The 18235-nt window shown below is 41.7% G+C and overlaps 1 protein-coding gene across 3 annotated transcripts in view; it reads left to right on the plus strand.

Annotated features, from left to right (window-relative positions):
* kcnab1a (potassium voltage-gated channel, shaker-related subfamily, beta member 1 a) overlaps positions 1–18235 on the plus strand; it is a 136469-nt gene that overhangs the window by 23621 nt on the left and 94613 nt on the right. The window contains exon 1 of one of the 3 annotated variants that reach the window (XM_012874812.3): positions 16462–17303. The exons of the other annotated variants lie outside the window; for them this stretch is intronic. Coding sequence (XP_012730266.1) covers positions 17095–17303 — 209 coding nt within the window. The 5' untranslated portion in view covers positions 16462–17094. Of the gene's footprint in view, positions 1–16461; positions 17304–18235 lie in introns of those variants that run through there. 3 annotated transcript variants of the gene reach the window in all.

The raw sequence follows: 18235 nt of genomic DNA on the forward strand, positions 1-18235 counted from the left end.
ACTGATTGGTTAATTTGTCCAATTTAATTTTTTTACCTATACAGTTTTACTCTAAGAAGGGTTTAAAAATTAAGATGTTTCACGTTTAGCTTTAGCCGTAATGAGTTGGGGGCAAGTTTTCAACTGCTAGATCAGGGGTCTGAAATCTGCAGTTCCAAAACCACAAGTAGCTCACTTAATATTATTACACAGTTAAATATTGCCATTTTATTGTTTCATTTTTTGTTCTGTGCCCCTGTGAAAAAAACACTGGCCCCACCTTGGCCCCCCTGGTAAATTTGGTCTAGAACCGCCACTGCTCTGCTTGATTTATATATTCAAAAAGCTTTACTAGATTTTATTTACTCGTATTTCATGCTCAATGGACACAAAAATGGCATGGCAGAAGAATGAAAAAGAGAAAGAGTTGAGACAAAATGCTGAAAAGGAGAAAAGGTGAAAAATAGAGGAGAGGAAAAGGAGAGAGCAAGATTGCAGCCTCGAACTCTGCTTCTACACCTGCAAAGACAGATATAAAAAGAACAGCAAAAACAAAACCAATAAAGTTTTACAGGTACAAACAATCAATGCCTTTATAACATCACTGAAGAATACGCAATATTATACAATACAGGATGTAAAAAGTGACAGCTAAAGCTATTGATGGGGGTTTTCTGTATAGAAGTGAATCTGTAAGCACCTGAAACCAAGCCCTGTAGGTGTTTGCGAGAGTACGCTTGTGTATTTATGGTTTATCCATAAACAAAATGCTCAATCGTGGTTGTAAAGAGCCAAAGACCAGCCCCCCCAGAGCGCTGAGGCAGGCACCGGGGAAAGCAGAACCCCAGATGCCTGAAAGAGACCCCCGGTTCAAAGGTGTCCAAGAGGGACCACAACCCGACCTACCCGGTCCATACCCGACCCCAGCCTAGATGAGCCACGGGCCCCTCCACCCGGAGATGGGGCCAACATGAGCCGAACAGTACAGACCCGACCAGCTGGCCCGCTCCTCCTCTAAGCCTCGGACTCCGGATGGCAATCGGAGAACAGGGGTGTGAGAAAGACCCCGAGCCTGCCTCCGCCTGCTCAAATGTTGTGTTGTTGCATGTTGTTCTCAAGTGCGTTTAAGGGTGGGAGGGCAAAAAGGGGGCCTCTGGGTTTTATTTAGAGGATTTGCAGTGAAGAGGGTTCAACACATCCATGCTGCACTTTTAAGATTCTTAAACCCAAAACCATGGACCCTTTTCCTTTTCACAATCATGAAATTGTTTTGGTCTGCCACGCCAATGAATGCTCTAGTTCAACGGGTGTGAATGCATTGTCCCAGCATTGCATGTCTCTTGACTAAAATATAATTTGGGTCATCTTGATTTCAGAAGCAAGCGTTCGGTGAAACTGCAGTTCAGATGTGGCGGCTTCAGACAAAGGCAAACACTCTGTGTGGCGAAAGTATGAAGCTCACAAACAAAATGTAAAAGGAGATTAAGGCAGAGGCAGTTTTTGCCTTTCTCAGTGCCAGTGCTGGATAAAAGCCGCTGCCTCCTCCCGCTCTGAGATTTTCTTGGCTTTCTGTGATTGTCTTTTCTTTTAGCTCCTCAGCCGTACAAAAACTTATTGTGGACAAAGGAAACGAAAAACATATTTTAATGTAAGTGCTTTGAACGGTCCGTATGTTTTAAATCTATTACCTTTAAATTTGAACTGCTAACTGAATCACTCATATATATATAAAAAAGCTTAAAATCAGCTAATTCTCTCTTGGATCCTCTGTTTTTACCCTGTTTCTAAAAACCTTCATCTCCACAGTAACCGCTGTGTATCCTTTTATTTCTACAGATGCTGCCTGGTTGCATTCTGGCACCTTTATTCTTTCCCCAAGTTTTTTTTTTTCATTTTTTATTGCTGCTTTTTCCCACACACATAACGCCTCCATACTGTTTCCATAGCAATGCTATTATCGAGATGACGACTTTCTCTCGTTGTTACCACTCTTGACTATCAAGTGTCCGTATCTGGAGACTCTCTGGCAGTCAGGAATGCATCCCTCGGCCACAAACAGGTAATTGTGTCGCAGGTGTGGGCGTTTGGGCCAATAGGGTGCAAGGTGTCGTCCGTCATGGCGCAGCGGACAACTTTCCAAAGAACTTCTGTCTTTCACCTGCTGCGGTGAGAAATATGCCTAAATTGCACCCTGCTAACCTCTATGATTTCAAACCAGACCGTGTTATTTCTCACCGCATCCTCTCAGCATATTCACAGCCGCGAACCTGAATGGATGCGGCCCTGATCCGAGACCAAGTGAGAGGAAGTGTTAATAAACGTTTGCACACACACACACAGACGGGGAGGGAAATGTTTCACCGCTGAAGCTCACCTACAGGAGAGGTGTGTGTGTGTAACCAGAGACGGTCCGTTTGTCATCTGTGGAAACGCATAATCTCATTCAGGTTAGTCATGTGGCTCCTGCGTCACCATGGTGACCAACTTGAGAATGTGAAACATTACGACCATTAAAGCTCATGTGCCACCGATCGTCGAACATGTTGTTCAGGGGACACTGGTATGGTACATGAACAATCCGTACCGATTATACAGGCAAATTCAGCTTTGTTTTAGCTTGTTATCTGTTTTGTTTTATTCTACCTTTTACTCCAGTTTGTTATTATTGCCACTTCCAAATAAGTTCTTGGCTAATTAGATATTTAATTTCACTTTAATAAAGTATTTCTGAATTTGAATTGAATCTAAACCCAGCTCCTGGTTCCTGTGGTTTTGTATTTTCTGTGATCTTATGCACGAGTCACCACTCAGCGAACTGTGCAGCTTAAATATTTATGCAGCCAAATTTTAGAAATACCCAATCTATTTAATGTGTAGTGGTTTCAAAGTGGTATCATAGGCCTGGCATGTTTCCTAATGAATCTGGCTTTTCCTCAATGATCTTTTCCCCCCACTTTACAACGTTGTTGACGGTGAAAGAAGTGGCTTTCCTCTCTCTGCGACATGCTCTGCAGGCTGTGCCAATAGTGCTGCTAAAGTGGTGCCAGCTGAAACTTTACATTGCCAAATTTATCGGACAAGAGAGGACTATAAAACACGCAAATGACTGAAATATGTTATGCGCAGAGTTATTAGCGAGTCATATCAAAAGCAGTACCAAGGTAGCAAACTGCTCTGCACGAAAACATCACCAGCCAGAGCAAGGTGTGAGTTTCCTGGAGAGTAGCTGTACGTTTTTGGGGCAGATTTCTCTTTAGAAACGTGAGCCTGGCCTGCAGAGGCTTCTCTAGAGACAAAAGATCTGTCACTGTCCAAAATGAGGGATAGGAGACACTGCAGCATCTGCAAGGTCATTGGGGAGGGGCTGAAGTGGGACACGATCGCAACGCCTCCTCGTTCTGATAAAAAACGGGATCAGTTATTTTACGAACTTTCAACCTATATGGTTTTCATGCACATACAGCTGAAACTTGACATTTACATACGATATAAAAACACCGTCTGGTGATATATCAGAAATGAGCTTTTTTAGGGTAGTTAGGTTTACCGATTTTCTACAAGTTCTTAAATACTAAAATCATGAGATTGGAGATTTTATTCAAATTTCTTCAAATTCAGAAATTTACATACGTTTCCTTAAAACATATTTGGTAGCACTGGATTTAAACTGCACTGCTGTCTCAAACATCCTTCACTGCAAAAAGAGAACTAATAGTAATAAGACATTTGTCCTTGATTTGAGCACGCAAGTTTAAATGATCTGCCAATGGAATACGATTTTTGCACTTAAAATGGGAACAACTCATCTCTATCATCTTATTTCATCTGTAGTATATCTCATTTTCTTATTTTAGGGGTCAAAATACTCTTTCCATTGCCAGATAATCTTATTTACCTGCTCAAATCAAGGACAAATACACTCCTTTCAAGACATTTTTACTTGCTTTTTGTTCCTTTTTTGCAAGCTTCTCACTGTCGTTTGCCAGAGTTTTAGCCCTTTCCTCCAGACAGGGCTGGTATAACTGGGTCAGGTTTGAAATCTTTCTCACACCTTTCTTAGCTCTGTGAACAATGGGACTGAGGTCAGAGCTATTAGACCGCCACCCCAAAACACTGACAATGCTTTCCTCGTGTCCCTGTTTAACTGATTGAGCAAAAACACTAAGGGGTAGACCCAGGTGTGTCTGTTCTGGTGCTGATTCCATGGTTTCAGATCCTCCGGATGGGGGAAACCTATCATTTCATGTGCAACATACTATAAAGCAATTAAAAGTTGGCACTTTTGCTTTTTCAAGATTTTATATTGCATCCAAGCGTTCGATCAACATAAACATTAACTTTACTGTGCAATGTACTTGGAAATTTCATGAACCTTATCGTGGCCCATACAATCTTTACTGGAATCACATCACGGCCAACAGTATCTGGAGATCGACGTGTCTAAGCTGCGAGCACAGCTCTGGCAGGCGGACCAGACTGAGGAGCGCATGCGACCGAGGCCTTTTGACACAAGTATAGCCTGGAGTTGACATGTTGTTGATCCCGAGGCCGAGACGTATCACTATGATACGCTTACAGATGTAGTTTCATGGGCCTGTGGTCCCCCCTAATGCAGTGCTACTCGTGCTCTGATGTCACAAGCGATCATGTCACAAATCACCAGGAGTAATGAGTGACATTCAGCTGCTTTCTTGGACTTATTTCCCACAATGCCCCGCTCATTCTGAACGTAAAACCCTCTCAGCTAGTGACAAACAGGCTCTCCAACAAAAAAAAAAAAAATAACGACCCTGTACTTATTCATAGTTTAACATCATAAAAGTAAATGAACTGATATTATCTTGGTAAAATTATTCATGTATGATAACATGGCCTACAGCAAACACACACACACATATAAGAAAGTTTGAAGTATAACTTGTCCAAGTGTAGACACGGATCATGTTCTTGTTGTGTTGTGAGGCAGGATTTTAATGCCCGAGGCTTTTTTTTAGCAGCTGATTTAAGACGCAGGATTTAGAGTATGCTTTCTACTGCAAACCCCCCCTGCAGCAATTTTTTTTGCAATATTACAAAGTGCACCGTTATAGTGGAGGAACTCTCTGACATCAGGAAAATGTGCATAACACACCAGTAAGGCACAGGATTATGGCCACCTACCTAACAGTGGGGTTGATCGCTCGTCTGGTGCAAAAGCAGCGCTGACCTGATGGACTCATGATGGCACGGATGTTGAGCCGGTTTTCCAAAAACATTTGGGACAAAATGTTCACATGCAGCCTGATATCTCCCCCCCACTTCACCTGTCAGCTGTCTTTATGTTAGGCCTGACCAGGACGTGTTGCCGTAGTCTGGAGGCGTGGCGGTAGTACGTGTAGGGAAGAGATCCATGGCGAAGGATAAAAACTCACGTTGGGCCGAGCTGCTCCAGGAAAAGCTGCTGGCTCAGCATCGCATTGCCTATTCTGGTTGTTCTCTGTAGGGTTGGGTCACCCGTTGTTTCTGAACTGCATTACCCCCCTGCCACTGACTCACATGTCTTGGTGGACATTAACGGCGGTGTACTGGAAATATCCTGCAGGTCCTGCTGTTTTTTTTTTTTTGTTTTTTTTTTTAAGAAATGTGTCAATCTTTACTTCTTTCAGCATCTCAGCTTCAAGAGTAGACGCCTCAGGGCTGCAGGAATAATCTGTGAAATTCCCTTTACTTGTCTGTGGGTTAATTCTGGAGTTTATTCAGATATTTATTAAACTTTTCAAATATACTGGAAAGGTGGCATTTGTTTTGGAGTAAAAGCAAAACAACTAGGTTTTGTTTTGACATTACCAATGAATCTAGTAATTAAATCCCCATTGTGTTTTCTTGGCAGCAGCGCTTACATAGGTATTACTGCTTCACGGCGCATTCAGCGAAGGGAACGAGATCTGTCACAGGATGAGATGATGATTTTATAATTCTCTGGAATGGTTTTGCTGTTCATTCCCTTACGTTCTGTCCTTTAATCTGTGGGCTGTTACACGCCCCGAAGGAACTCCAGAACCTTTACTGACAACAAACAAGACTTTGTGTTTACACGCTAAACGTGTGCGTATGTGTCTGTGTTTGATTCGACGTGTTGGGTCGACGCTGCATTTTCATAGTTGCAACAAATGTAGGGCGGCACTAGACAGGTGGCCAGTCTATCACAGAGACACGCAGGACAAACATGGGGCAATTTGAAGAGACCATTTAACCTAAGAGTCATGTTTCAGGACTGTGGTAGGAAGCCAGAGTACCCAGACTTAACCAAGGCGTGCACAGACACCCCAGGTCAGACCCGGAGTTCAAACCCGGGATCTGCATCCTTTAAGGCAATAGTGCTGTTGTAAAATTAGAATTTCTGTTTTTTTTTAATGTAATTTATAAGGCTGTATTAATATCTTATGTGTGGACATTTTGTTTTTAAATTGCATCACAATATAGAACTATAACCAGAGACACAGATCATGCATGGGTTTAAACATGACCTCTGTTTGAACTTGCAGACGTGCGCGTGTGGGACTCAGTCCTTTGGTAGGTCTCATATTTTTGGAGACAGTTCTGCAAGAGACAAACTTTAAGGGCTTCACTCTGTAATAGTAGTTCAAAGTATAGTGAAAGAATTACTCACAGCAAAGTTCACAAAGGAACTTGGCTTTTTTTTTTTGTTTCCTTCCAGCCTCTCTAAACTATGCATGCATAATGCAGAAAAGCCTGTGCCCTCCAGCCAAAAAAAAAAAAAAAAAAAAAAGGAGCTTGGCTCTTGAACATCTGCAAAATTGAGCTCAACTCAAAGGCAGCCAAGGATTTTAGCCAGCAAAGCAATTTCTCTCCAATTATCTGGGTGTTTTTCACTTAGCTTTACCCTGTTTTAGAGGGAATTGGTATAAGACATAATGGAGCAATCAAATGCAGAAGATAAATAGAAATAAAACCTTTTAAAACAAACTCTATTTATAAAATCGGGTCAGATCGGCCAGGAAGTAAGCTCTGGCGACGAATCCGTGTTTCGACATTTCAGGCACAGTGAAACACGGTCATAACGATAAGGTTCTTACATTAGTTGAATGAGTATTGTTTGGTTTTATTGCAATGTTATTTTTTTTTTCTTTTGCATTTGTCAGCAGGAGCGGCAGTCAGAGCACCGGGTAGGTGTCGTTTGCACATTTCAAATATCGGCTGGGTCATAGCCTGGGTGCCAAGTTCAGCGTCACCGTGTAACCGTGACAGAGTTGTCTGGGCAATGTTATAAATAATAAATAAAGTCAGCAAATCTGAATAATATGATGAATTTCTGGCTGAGCATCACCAGATGTGCATCCCTGCTGGTTTACATGTCGGTGCTGCTCATTTATTATGAGCTCAGTCAGATAATAAAGTGAGATCGCTCCGACAGGTTTTTATTCTAACCAGCAAATCCTGTCAGGTCATAATGTTCAATGAAAAGGCGCCGTGGAGAAAATCAGATTGCTGTCGTATCATTTAAAGTCAGTGTTAGGAAGATACTGCTGACTGAAAACCATTTTCACACCAAAACTGTGTAGTCACTGTATAGCTACAATTCAGTTCACCAGCATAGATTTAGGCATACAATCTGGTGTATCATGCTGATGTTTACTTGTGCAACAACTTATTGGGAACACCTACATGGTTATATAGTACCGCAGTGCTCAAGTAAAATTCAGAATGCAAAAAAGCTCCTTCCCTATCCACCTCTGTACTGACGGTGACATGGTGAGAGAAGGAAGTAGTCTTCAGGTGTCTGCTGGTCCTGGTAGACGGCATTGTTAGCACTGATCTGGCTTTTCCTGGGAACTTTGAGCTCTGCTCTCTCCTACAGAACAGCAAACTCCCCCAGGCAGCAGTTCTGATTGTCAACCAGAAGCTAATTTGTTCCTGATTAGTACATATAGGTCTTCCCTTTCGCCTTTAATATAAACATGTTAACGCCGTAATCCTCCATTTCCAGTCGTGTATAGCGTGTCTTGTCTCCCTTACTGGTTCTCTATTGTTTGTCCCGTGTTGCACTTCCTTTTATGATGGGTATTTTTTTCCACAGCACAGGCAGCCTCTGCATTATTTTATTTTAAACCATTGCACAATGTTTCACTGTTTCATATAAAAATATATCTAGAACATGGAGGAAAGAATACCATAACATTATATTTTTAGAGGGAGCCTTGGGACTCTTCTACTTTGGGCATTTTGCAACTTTCCTTTCTCTACACTGTGAAAAAGTGTTTTGAGTGTTTTTACAACACTTGGAGAACCTTTTTTTATGAAACCTTGACAATATTACCTGTGACCATTTAATTCTTTTCGAATATAGCTTCATCATTTTAAAAAAAAATACAAACAAACAAGAATGTGTTTGCATGCTGCAGAAGTATAACCCCAATGAGGGTTACATTTTCTGAATCCAGGCAAAAAATACTTACGTTTTGATGTATAATTTATGTGGAAAGAGTATAAATTGAGCGAGTAAGAAGAAATAGACTAGACTTAGACTTAACTTTATTTATCCCTTGGGATTGCTCCTTCAGGGAAATTTTAGTTTGCTGCACTGTTGTTGTCACCTTTAGCAGCCACAGTGCTTCAGTCCGTGATACGAGGAACAACTCTGTCCTTCAGGCAGGAGGAAAACTCCGATGCTGTCGTTTTAGCTTACGTCATTACATTTAGAGCGCTACTGTAAACAAAGGCCAACAAATAAATAAAATAATACTGCGTGACACAGACCAGTCAGCTCACATTGCCTCATACTCAACCTTTCCATCAGCAGCAACAGGGGAAAGCATCATTGTTAAAAATAACAACAAACAGGAATAAAAACTGTCACCACAGTAACAACCTTGTAAAAAGAGTCATTATCCGTGTTTTTTCCCTCTCTGATGTCCAAATTGTTCAGAATTTGGTTACAGACGTTAACGATCCAAACGTTGATGTGTCAGCTGAAAATGTTTCAGGTCGTCGGAACAAATTGCAATATCAGACAAAAATGACAAAAAGCAGTTTTCAAATGATAATTTCATTTACTGAAGGAAATAAGTGAACCAAAAATGCACAGAAGTCATTCCTTTGGAAGTCTTGATTATGTTGGTTTTTTCTGTTTGTTTGTTTTTTTTGGACCCGTTCAGTGGGTAACGTTCTGCTAATTGTCCTGTTGTATGACCATATTATGTCCTTTAGATTAAGGTCACAAACTGAAATACGGATATTCTCCCTCAGGATTTACTATTGGACAGCAAAATTCAAGTCTGCATTATTTATAGCAGATTATCCAAGTCCTAAGTGAGTTTTTCTTTTCTTTTCGATCTCCTGGATGTGTCGTTGATGCACTCATGGAGTAGTTTTGGTCTGGTGGCCACTCCTGAGAAGATCCTGCACTGTTGCATGTTTTCTCCGTGTGTGTGTGTAATAGCTCTCACTGTGGTTACTATGAGTGCCAAGCCTTAGGCTTTGTGAGCCTTTCCCGACAGATTGGTCTCAATCTCTTCACTCCACATCTGTCCTTGAATTTCTTTAGCTCGGGGCATGATGTGTTGCTTTTCTAAGACCCTTTAGCCCGCTTCATGTTGAAAGTCAGGTTTTATTCAACATGTGATCATGGGATTTCTTGATTTTACTAGACTAGGGAAATTAAAATCACCTGTTTAACACATGAGGTTAAGCACAGTTTGTGCATTTTGTGTTTTCACACGTTATCTATGATATTATGTTAGTTTGACGGTCGGAGACACTTTGGTATGACAATAAGCTGAAGCAGAGGAGATTCGTAAGGGAGCAGATAGAGTTGCACAGCTCTGTAAATGAGGGGACTTTTAGAGTCTTGGACACCCATGAAACGGTCAACAAGATATTTGACAAGCTTTTGAAATCTGTTTTTTTTTCTTGTAGAGACTTTTCTCCTTTCTACCCCCCCCCTTCTGTTTCTTGCTCTTCTTTAGGTTGTAATTGACGACATGCAAAGCTAGAACATATACAAATGCTCTTTTGTAGTTCCCACTGACAGTCTGTCCCTGAAATATGAATGATCTTGACTCCACCAAGCCATTAAAATAGCTAACTTGTGCCACCAAGACTCAAACCTTGCAGAAGGCGTCTCAATGGGAATTCACTGAGTTGTAAGTAGACTTTATGCTGACCAAGCTCAGCATAAAAGTCAGCGTACGCACGCAGCTGCTAAAGTAGGACACAGGCAGAGCTTTGCACTCAGAATTAGGAGCCTTCTCACTTGCTGGATACAGGTCAGATGCAGCTGAACAAAAACAAAACAGAGACGGCAATCAGGAAGAGGGGGGAAGACGGCGAGAGGCAAGAGCTGAACTGGAATAGAAGACCGTAGAGATAAACATGTATTTTACCCTCAAATGTGATGTTTTAGCAACCACAAGCAGTAACTGATGAACATCCGTTATCGTGCATCTGGTTGGTTCAAACACATTTTTGTACAAACATACAGCGCATAAACTGCGATGAGACACAGCTGCACGACTCCTCGACGCTGACCGATGAATCAGTTTGGGTTCAACTCAACTGGAAGAGCAGAGGCGAACATCACAAGCTGCAGTGAGTCAGTTTGCTGCAGTACAGACGTCCAGAATCCCACTACGTATTTTATTATATTTTTTTTCACGTTACATCTGAAGCAGACTCGCACGAACACGCAAAGGGAGCAAAGACGGCACACGTTGGCACGTTGAAGCAGCGTTACCAAAGCTGTCTGGGAAGAATTTGCTACACTGATCATTTCAGGAGGTGAGAGCTGCAGCGATCTGCAGGAAGATGAGTCATTTCCCCAAGTTTAATATTTCTCATTGTTGGTGTTGATCCAGCAAGTCGGCATTAATATTGCAACAAGTGGATCTTGGATTGATTGGGTATGAAGTTGAAGTGCAATAAATTAGAACATGATTAAAAGGTCTTGAAATTAGCTTTCACTATTTCAAGCCAAAAAATAACTCAAAGCAATATGTACATGTTTGACAGTCATGCATTTACATTGGGTAACTTTGCTTATTATAGGTTATAGGTAATAAAACCCACAGATTCTATTTACAAATTAGAACAATTATTATGATTATAATTGTTTTAATTTAGAAATGCTGGCTTCCTGAATGTGGGTGCATGTACAGCACAGTTTATATTCAGAATACTTCATCTGGGCTCCTTTTGCATTAATTCCTACATCAATGCAGCGTCTCTGGGAAGTGATAAAGGAATGCTGCAAAGCCATGGACAATGCAGACGACTCTCCCTGTGGCTCTACGCTCCTTCAGGAGTGAATGCTGCTTGTCGGGACTTTGAAGCAATCAACTGGTTCCCTTATATTGGAAATTTTTGACCAATCTGTATAATCTGACTCATTCTGACTTTGTAAAGTGCCTTGAGATGACATGTTTCATGAATTGGCGCTATATAAATAAAATTGAATTGAATTGAATTGATTTCCACGAAGTGGCAAGGAGGTCAAGCTTGCTTTAATTTCAACTTCTCTGCATTTTTGGTTCTGGTGTCTCTTATCTGCCTCTTGATAATATTCTATAGATTGTCTGTGGAGTTTAGGTCAGGCTAGTTCCCAGGCCAATCAGTGATACCAGGCATAGTGAAGCATGGATCAGGGCTTTTGGCAGTGTGGGAAGGTACCAAGTCCTGCTGGGAAATGTAAGCAGCATCTCAATAAATCTTGTCAGCTAGAGTAAGCATGAAGTGCTCTAACATTTCCTGGTGGTACGGCAACACCACCAGATGACAAAGCTCTCCAAATCATCTCTGAGTCTGGAAATTTCACACTGGACTTTAAGCAACCTGGATTCTGGGATGGTCAGCTTTTTCTCCAGAATCTCGCACCTTGATTTCCAAATAAAAAAACAAAGTTTACTTTCACTTGGAAAGAGGACTTTGAACCACTTTTCTCTTTTAGAATAGGCGAGTTGCTTTTAACACTTTCTCTGGTTCAGGAGAGGTTTAACAAAAGGGATGAGACAGATGTAGGCAATGTTCTTCAAGTTTCTATTTTTAAGGATCTTTTTAAGGATCGTCTCCCAAAGTCTGGGAATGAATGTCTGTTGGATCGCTGTCAAGTAATCAGTCTAGATATGTCAAACTTACACTTTCTAAAAAAACCTAATTTTGGGTTTTAGTCAGCCATGATCATGAAAATGAACTGAAACATCTCCTTGAAACAAACCATGATAAAGTTATAGAATATAAGTGTCACCTTCTTTAATTGAATTACTGAAATAAACTCATTTTTGGATGATAGGCACATGCATTTCCAGGGGTCTAAAGTTAAACCTCAATTCTGAGACGTTTCACAAGAAATCACAATTTTAGCATACTTTTTGGAATCACAAAGATTTTCCAATATTTGCTTTCCCAACTTGGGTAAAAGTTTCAGAATCAGTCTGTAGTTAATCTAATATATTCCAGCGCAGGTTTATCTTGTCATATATAGCTGGTTCTATAATTGTCTCATTCCAGGTTGTCGTAAAAAGAAAAACATTGGAAACGCTAATTATTTTTGTGTTTTTCACAGAAAGTATAAAGGTTTCAGAAATCACAGACTTTCAAGAATCTCCATTGAATGTGCATTAATACCGTTTAGGTTTGATCTGTATCCATTAAGTATTGACTGATGTGATGGAGTTCATTTTAAGTAGTTCAGTGACTGTGTTTTTCTACACCTGCTTGTTTTGGAAATGTATTTACAGCCACAGTCCTTTAATCGCTCAGTACGTTTCACTCCTCATTAAAGAAAGAAGCCCGCTCTGCTTTCTTGTCTGGATCTGTTTGGAGATCTGTGGAGCCATCCTCCTCGGAGAGAACAGATATTGATTTTAAATGAGCCTTTTTTTCCGTTTAGTGCAAGACTGGTCTCGAGCTGTAAGTAAAGAGCAGCAGGGCGAGGGATGCTGCAGAGGTGCAGATAGTATGAAACGTGCAGAATGTGAGAGCGTCTCTTTCCTTGTGTGTCTCAGGGTTAAACTGCTCCTCCAATGCAGCGATTTCAGGAGAAATAGCTCAGCAGAAGCAAAAGCTCATGAAGCCTCCAACAGAATCTGATACTGTCAGCTCCACAATTTGAAATATCAGGGGCTCATAAACCAGGGATCCCTAAACTTTTCAGTTTGGGGTGGGATAAAGTCTTAAAATTATGAGAATAAAGTAGTTTTTTTGTTGACAAAAAAGGTCTACCCCTTATGTTAAAATGAGAAATGTTGATCACCTTGTGAAGTTGGTTTGCTACCAGTTTCACAAATAAAGAAATACAAAACCTTTTTAGCACATCAGCATTAAATGATCTCATGTCCCCCAAGAGGTGTCTCGTGTCTCCTTGAACTTTTTGGCTCTGTTCATCATCTTGTTTATGCAATAGACCAAGACAGAGAGGTGCAATATGTCAAGAGGATTAAAAATTATAATGCATGGTTTTCAAAATGGTTAACTTAAAGTGTGGCGGGTCTCTGTTGTCCGTATGGATTTTACATCTGCTGAGAACCAATCCTCAATATAACCCTTGTTCTGTCTGCCTTCCTGATGCTGTTTGTTCGCTAATGTTTGTTAAACTCCTGAGACAGACACATTCGGGTGGACCCTCTCAATCAGTCTGGTCACCTCAGAAAGTGAATGGTTGTACAGCAGAGGAAAAAGGCTGATGACAACTGTAACTAACACATTTTAGAGTTTTTATCTTTATGATCATCTGCAAATCGGTATTGTTTACCTTCCACTTTACAATTATGTGCTAAAAAGGATAAAAAAAAAACAATGAAGCTTGTGGCAGCAATAAAACGTGAGAAAGTGCAAGAGGTATCGGTATCAGGGAGGGGATATAAAAGGTGTTAAACCACCCCCACACAAAAAAATAAATAAATAATAAACAATTACACAGTTGCTGAATTTGGGTACAATGCTTTCCCTCAAAGATTAGCAGAAAGCATAAATGAAATCTGTGGAGTGTTTCATTTTAGCTCATAATACATCACTTGGTGAACACGATGTCAAGAGGGGAGCTAGACAGCAGGGGAAGCTTACAACAAACAGGAGGGAAATGGTTTATACACCTGACAACAATCATCAGAGCACTAGCAACGGCCACAGCGAGTAAAGCAACTTGATGCTTAGAATAACCTACATACATTCTCACTGAGTAAAACAATTTCAGCGGTGCTTTTTATTCACAACGCAGCATCATCTGAGTATTGCTCCTCCTCATATTGCATTTTGCTCCGTTCATTCCAAGCTCTTGCGTATGGAAACCCAGCGGTGTTGGTATTTACCTAACATTGCTTTATCTACGACATGCAAACATGGATGAGCATACGGCCGGCCAGGCAGAAATAAAGAAAAGTCCACAGAGACCTTGCACCTTAATGCCCCAGTTATCTCAAATTGACACCCTTGCAGAATTACAAGAAAGCAAATTCCCGCCAAAGCATCTGTACCATGCATAGCCATTCGCTGTTGGAAGTTTAATCAAACACACAGATGCAGAAAACCCCTCTTCTCTCGGCTCTGCATTGCCTCAGTCCATATTTTTTTGCTGTCTTTTGATACCCCCCATCTGGACCATCCTTCCATCTCTCTATGTCTGATAGCTGCCTTTGGGGGGGGGGACGCAGGAGCAGTGTCCTATGTGGTTTTGTGAAAAGTGATTAATCACCGTCAGGACATATTTCTCTTACTCCAATATTACGTAACTTCAGTAGCCTTTGCATGTATGTCAGGGAGCAGAAATCGCAGACAACATACTGGTGACTGGGGAAGACAAACTCTGGTGATCAGAACATAAACCAGTGGTGCACATAAAAGATCTTTATGGCTAATTTGGGATCCATGGAATCAGACATTCAGATGTTTACATACACAGTATAAAAGGATCCCAAAACCTTCTTTCGTCATCTCTGACATTTGATCAGACTAAAACTTGCTAAATGCCAGAGTAATGAAGGGAAAAATGTTTTTAACTGTCTTCAAATTCATAAATTTACATAATCTTCCATTTAGCGGAAGTGCCTTTATAATTTCTATCAAATGTTTTGGGTTTCTTTCCACAAGCCGTCTGGCATTTAATTTTGGTGCATTCCTTTAAGGCAGCTTTGCTCACAAACATCTTTGCGGCTCCGCCCACAAATCATGTGTGGGACCGTGATGCTGCTGTCCACAAGCCACTTCGTCAATAGTTAGGCTCTCTGCTTTATTAAGGGTTACTGTCCATTTGGAAGACCAATTTGTGCACAAGCTTGAGTGTCCTGGTTGATGTCTGTCAAGAATACCAGAACAAACACCCAAAATTCAAGACACCGAGTTGCGTTTAAAAGGTTTACTAAAGGAGAAACCGTGATGCAGGCAGGGAACCTCTGCAGGAGGAAGTCGGTTTCAGAACCAGACTTTATTCGTCAAGTTTGTGGGTACAAACAAGGAATTTTACTTTGGATTTGTCCTTTTATTCTTCTGTGCGTACATAGCTCCTTGGTTTCTTTTGATCCTAATTTTGCTCAGTAGTTTAATTCAGTTAAACAGCATTCTATAGTGATGTTTTCTGGATATTCATTTTTATTTCTCTTTTATACATTTTTATACTTGAAGACAACTTGCCAGTCATTTATTCTATATGTGTGCAGAGTTTGCTGTTTGCTCAAATCATCCCTTTAAACTATTGTCCTGACCGTTTGAACTGATATTCACCGGGCAATACCTAACAGACCGAGAGTTATTTATTATTATTTAAGCATTAAATAACTAAAAACATTCGTAATGGTGCAACATTTTTAAACAGAAGAACGTGTCCCCTTCAGGCATCTGCAAACTGTAAAAGGTAAAAAGAAAATGAATAATGAGATTAATTTGCAATCTCACAAACGTCCTAAAACGTTTTACTGGATCTAAGGGAAAGGAGTAAGATGTAGGAACAGCAAGTAAAGCACGCTGTTTAGCGTTGAAATAAGAGAAAAGGTTTGCTGTGTGGGAATAAAAGGAGAGAATAGGAAGGAACCTGTCAAACGGCGACCGGGTACGTAACAACGAGAGGAGGAGAGAGACAGGTAGAGTGGCAGCTAAACACCCCGGCAGAGCGAGTAGGAGGGAGTTATGTAGAGGAACAATGTGTTGCTCCACGTCTCTCCTCCCTGCTGCCTGTGATGGAGCTGCCCTGCTGAAAGCATCGACCACAGAGGTGGGCCGTCAGAAAGCGCCGAGCACCCAAACGCCGAGTGGCGTTCAAGCAGAGAGAGTCTGAGGGGCCAAACGTGGCGAAACATGGGGCAAATTCAGGAAGCATGTGAGAAGTAGGAAGACGGATAAAACTGCTGATGCCAGAAGTGTGCGGGTTCACCATCCCAGGACCTGAGCGTGCCCCCCCGCCCCCATCCATCACTCCACCGCCTCCTTGCCTCATGCTTCATCTGTGCCCTGTCTCCCTCTCCATGCTCTGACCCCGTCCCCTCCTCCTTCACCCTCCTCTCCCTTTTCTCTCACATGCCACAGCTCTCGCACTCTTTCCCACAGTCAGACCAGGGAGAGCGCAGCGCCAGGATCGCGTCTCTGCCTCTCTCCGCTTCAATTTTCCTCCCTCTGCCAACCCTCTGCAAGCACTCTCTCTCTCTCTCTCTCTCTCTCTGATTTTCTCTCTGCAGCTAAAATCCCTCAGCTCGGTATCAGAGGCAAGACGCAAGAGAAGGAAAACACCAATGATGGACTAAACTGAGAATCCGGCAAAGGACCGAGGAGTCCTTGTTCTTGTCAGCTTTTTGATGACTGACCTGCTCTGCAGTCTGTCTTCTGTGGGGAGAGAATGGAAATGGGAAGCTCAGTCTGAGCCCAGAAGGATGGAGACAATTGTTGTTTTTACCTAAAAGAACAAAGTGATGAAGACGAAGCTTCTCCGAACAAACGAAGACCTAATCCACGCGCAGTGAAAACTGTCCAGAACTTCAAAAGTAAGAGGACCAGAGGACTGAATCTGAACCAAAAAGCGAGGAGACTCCAGATCCAGAGGGTTTTAAAGGTCTCTGCCAGAGACAATTAAGACTCCCGCTGCCGGTTTTCCTGCTTTCTCTTCACCCGTGTCTCCACAACTTCCCCTGAAGCGCAGCCATGCAGGTGTCCATCGCCTGCACGGACCACAACCTGAAGAGGGGCAACGGGGATCACGGCAAGCAGAATGCCACCAGCCCCAACGTGGTGAACCAGGCCAGGGCCAAGTTCCGCACCGTGGCCATCATCGCCCGCAGCTTCGGCTCCTTCACCCCCCGACACATCTCCCTGAAGGAGTCGACCGGCAAACTCACGGGCATGAAGTACAGGTGTGTGTGTGAGTCGGGGATGTGAGAGTGGGCGCTGGATTCAGTGGCTTGGAAAACATGTTTACTAGTCTACATTTTTCTTCTTTGTTTCTGTGCTCCGTTTTTTTTTTTTTTTTAATCATAAAGGCCATAACGAGTTTACACTTGAAACTTTAGCATGGAGTGTAAGGGTTTAAGAAAGTTTAGGGAACTAAAAGAAAAATCTGACGTCTCATTTTTAGGGTTTTTTTTCTATCCAAAGTTTTATTGTGTTATCATTTTATTTACAGGCTTTCGGTTGAATTTTAAAAGAAGACGATACAACAAACTGAGATCCACGTGTGCTTTTTGTAATGCCAGTCAATGAAGATCATGGGCAATAAATCTAAAATCAGTTTTCTCATGATTAAGGCTTTTGTAACCAAAATCTATACCTAAATAACATTTTTATTAAAATCTTTGCCTTTCTTGACAATCAGTTTACAAATTGTCAGATTTTCAACTCCATCTTTCTGCCTTAAAACAAAAATGTTTCCTTAGACAAAAAAAAAAAAATCCTTTTTGCGCCATTGCTTCAAACTTTTTCCAACGCCCTTTTCTGACTCTTAAACATTTTAAACGTAATCCACAGTCCTTGCTCTTACGTTTGTTACGTATTAGGAGGTATCAGATGTTTTATTAAACCTGGCCTTTGTTCAGTGCTTGTTGCCCTGCACAAGCCTGAAACCTCTCCTTCTGCCCCTAAGAACGAAAAACAGACAATATATTTTCAGAATGGAGGAGCGCTCTGCTTCTCTCCCACACACCTAAGCACTCCTCTGCATGTGTGGCTCGGAGAGACGGCTCCGCAGTGTGGGCAGAGCGTCTGAGCGTGATCTGACCTCCGCAGTGCTGGGACCTCAGCTGAGTCCTGCTTTTTGCTACTCAAGACTTACAATCTATAAACTTTTTCC

The sequence above is a fragment of the Fundulus heteroclitus genome, chromosome 18 (genome assembly GCF_011125445.2).
Source record: "Fundulus heteroclitus isolate FHET01 chromosome 18, MU-UCD_Fhet_4.1, whole genome shotgun sequence".
NCBI classification, from domain to species: domain Eukaryota; kingdom Metazoa; phylum Chordata; class Actinopteri; order Cyprinodontiformes; family Fundulidae; genus Fundulus; species Fundulus heteroclitus.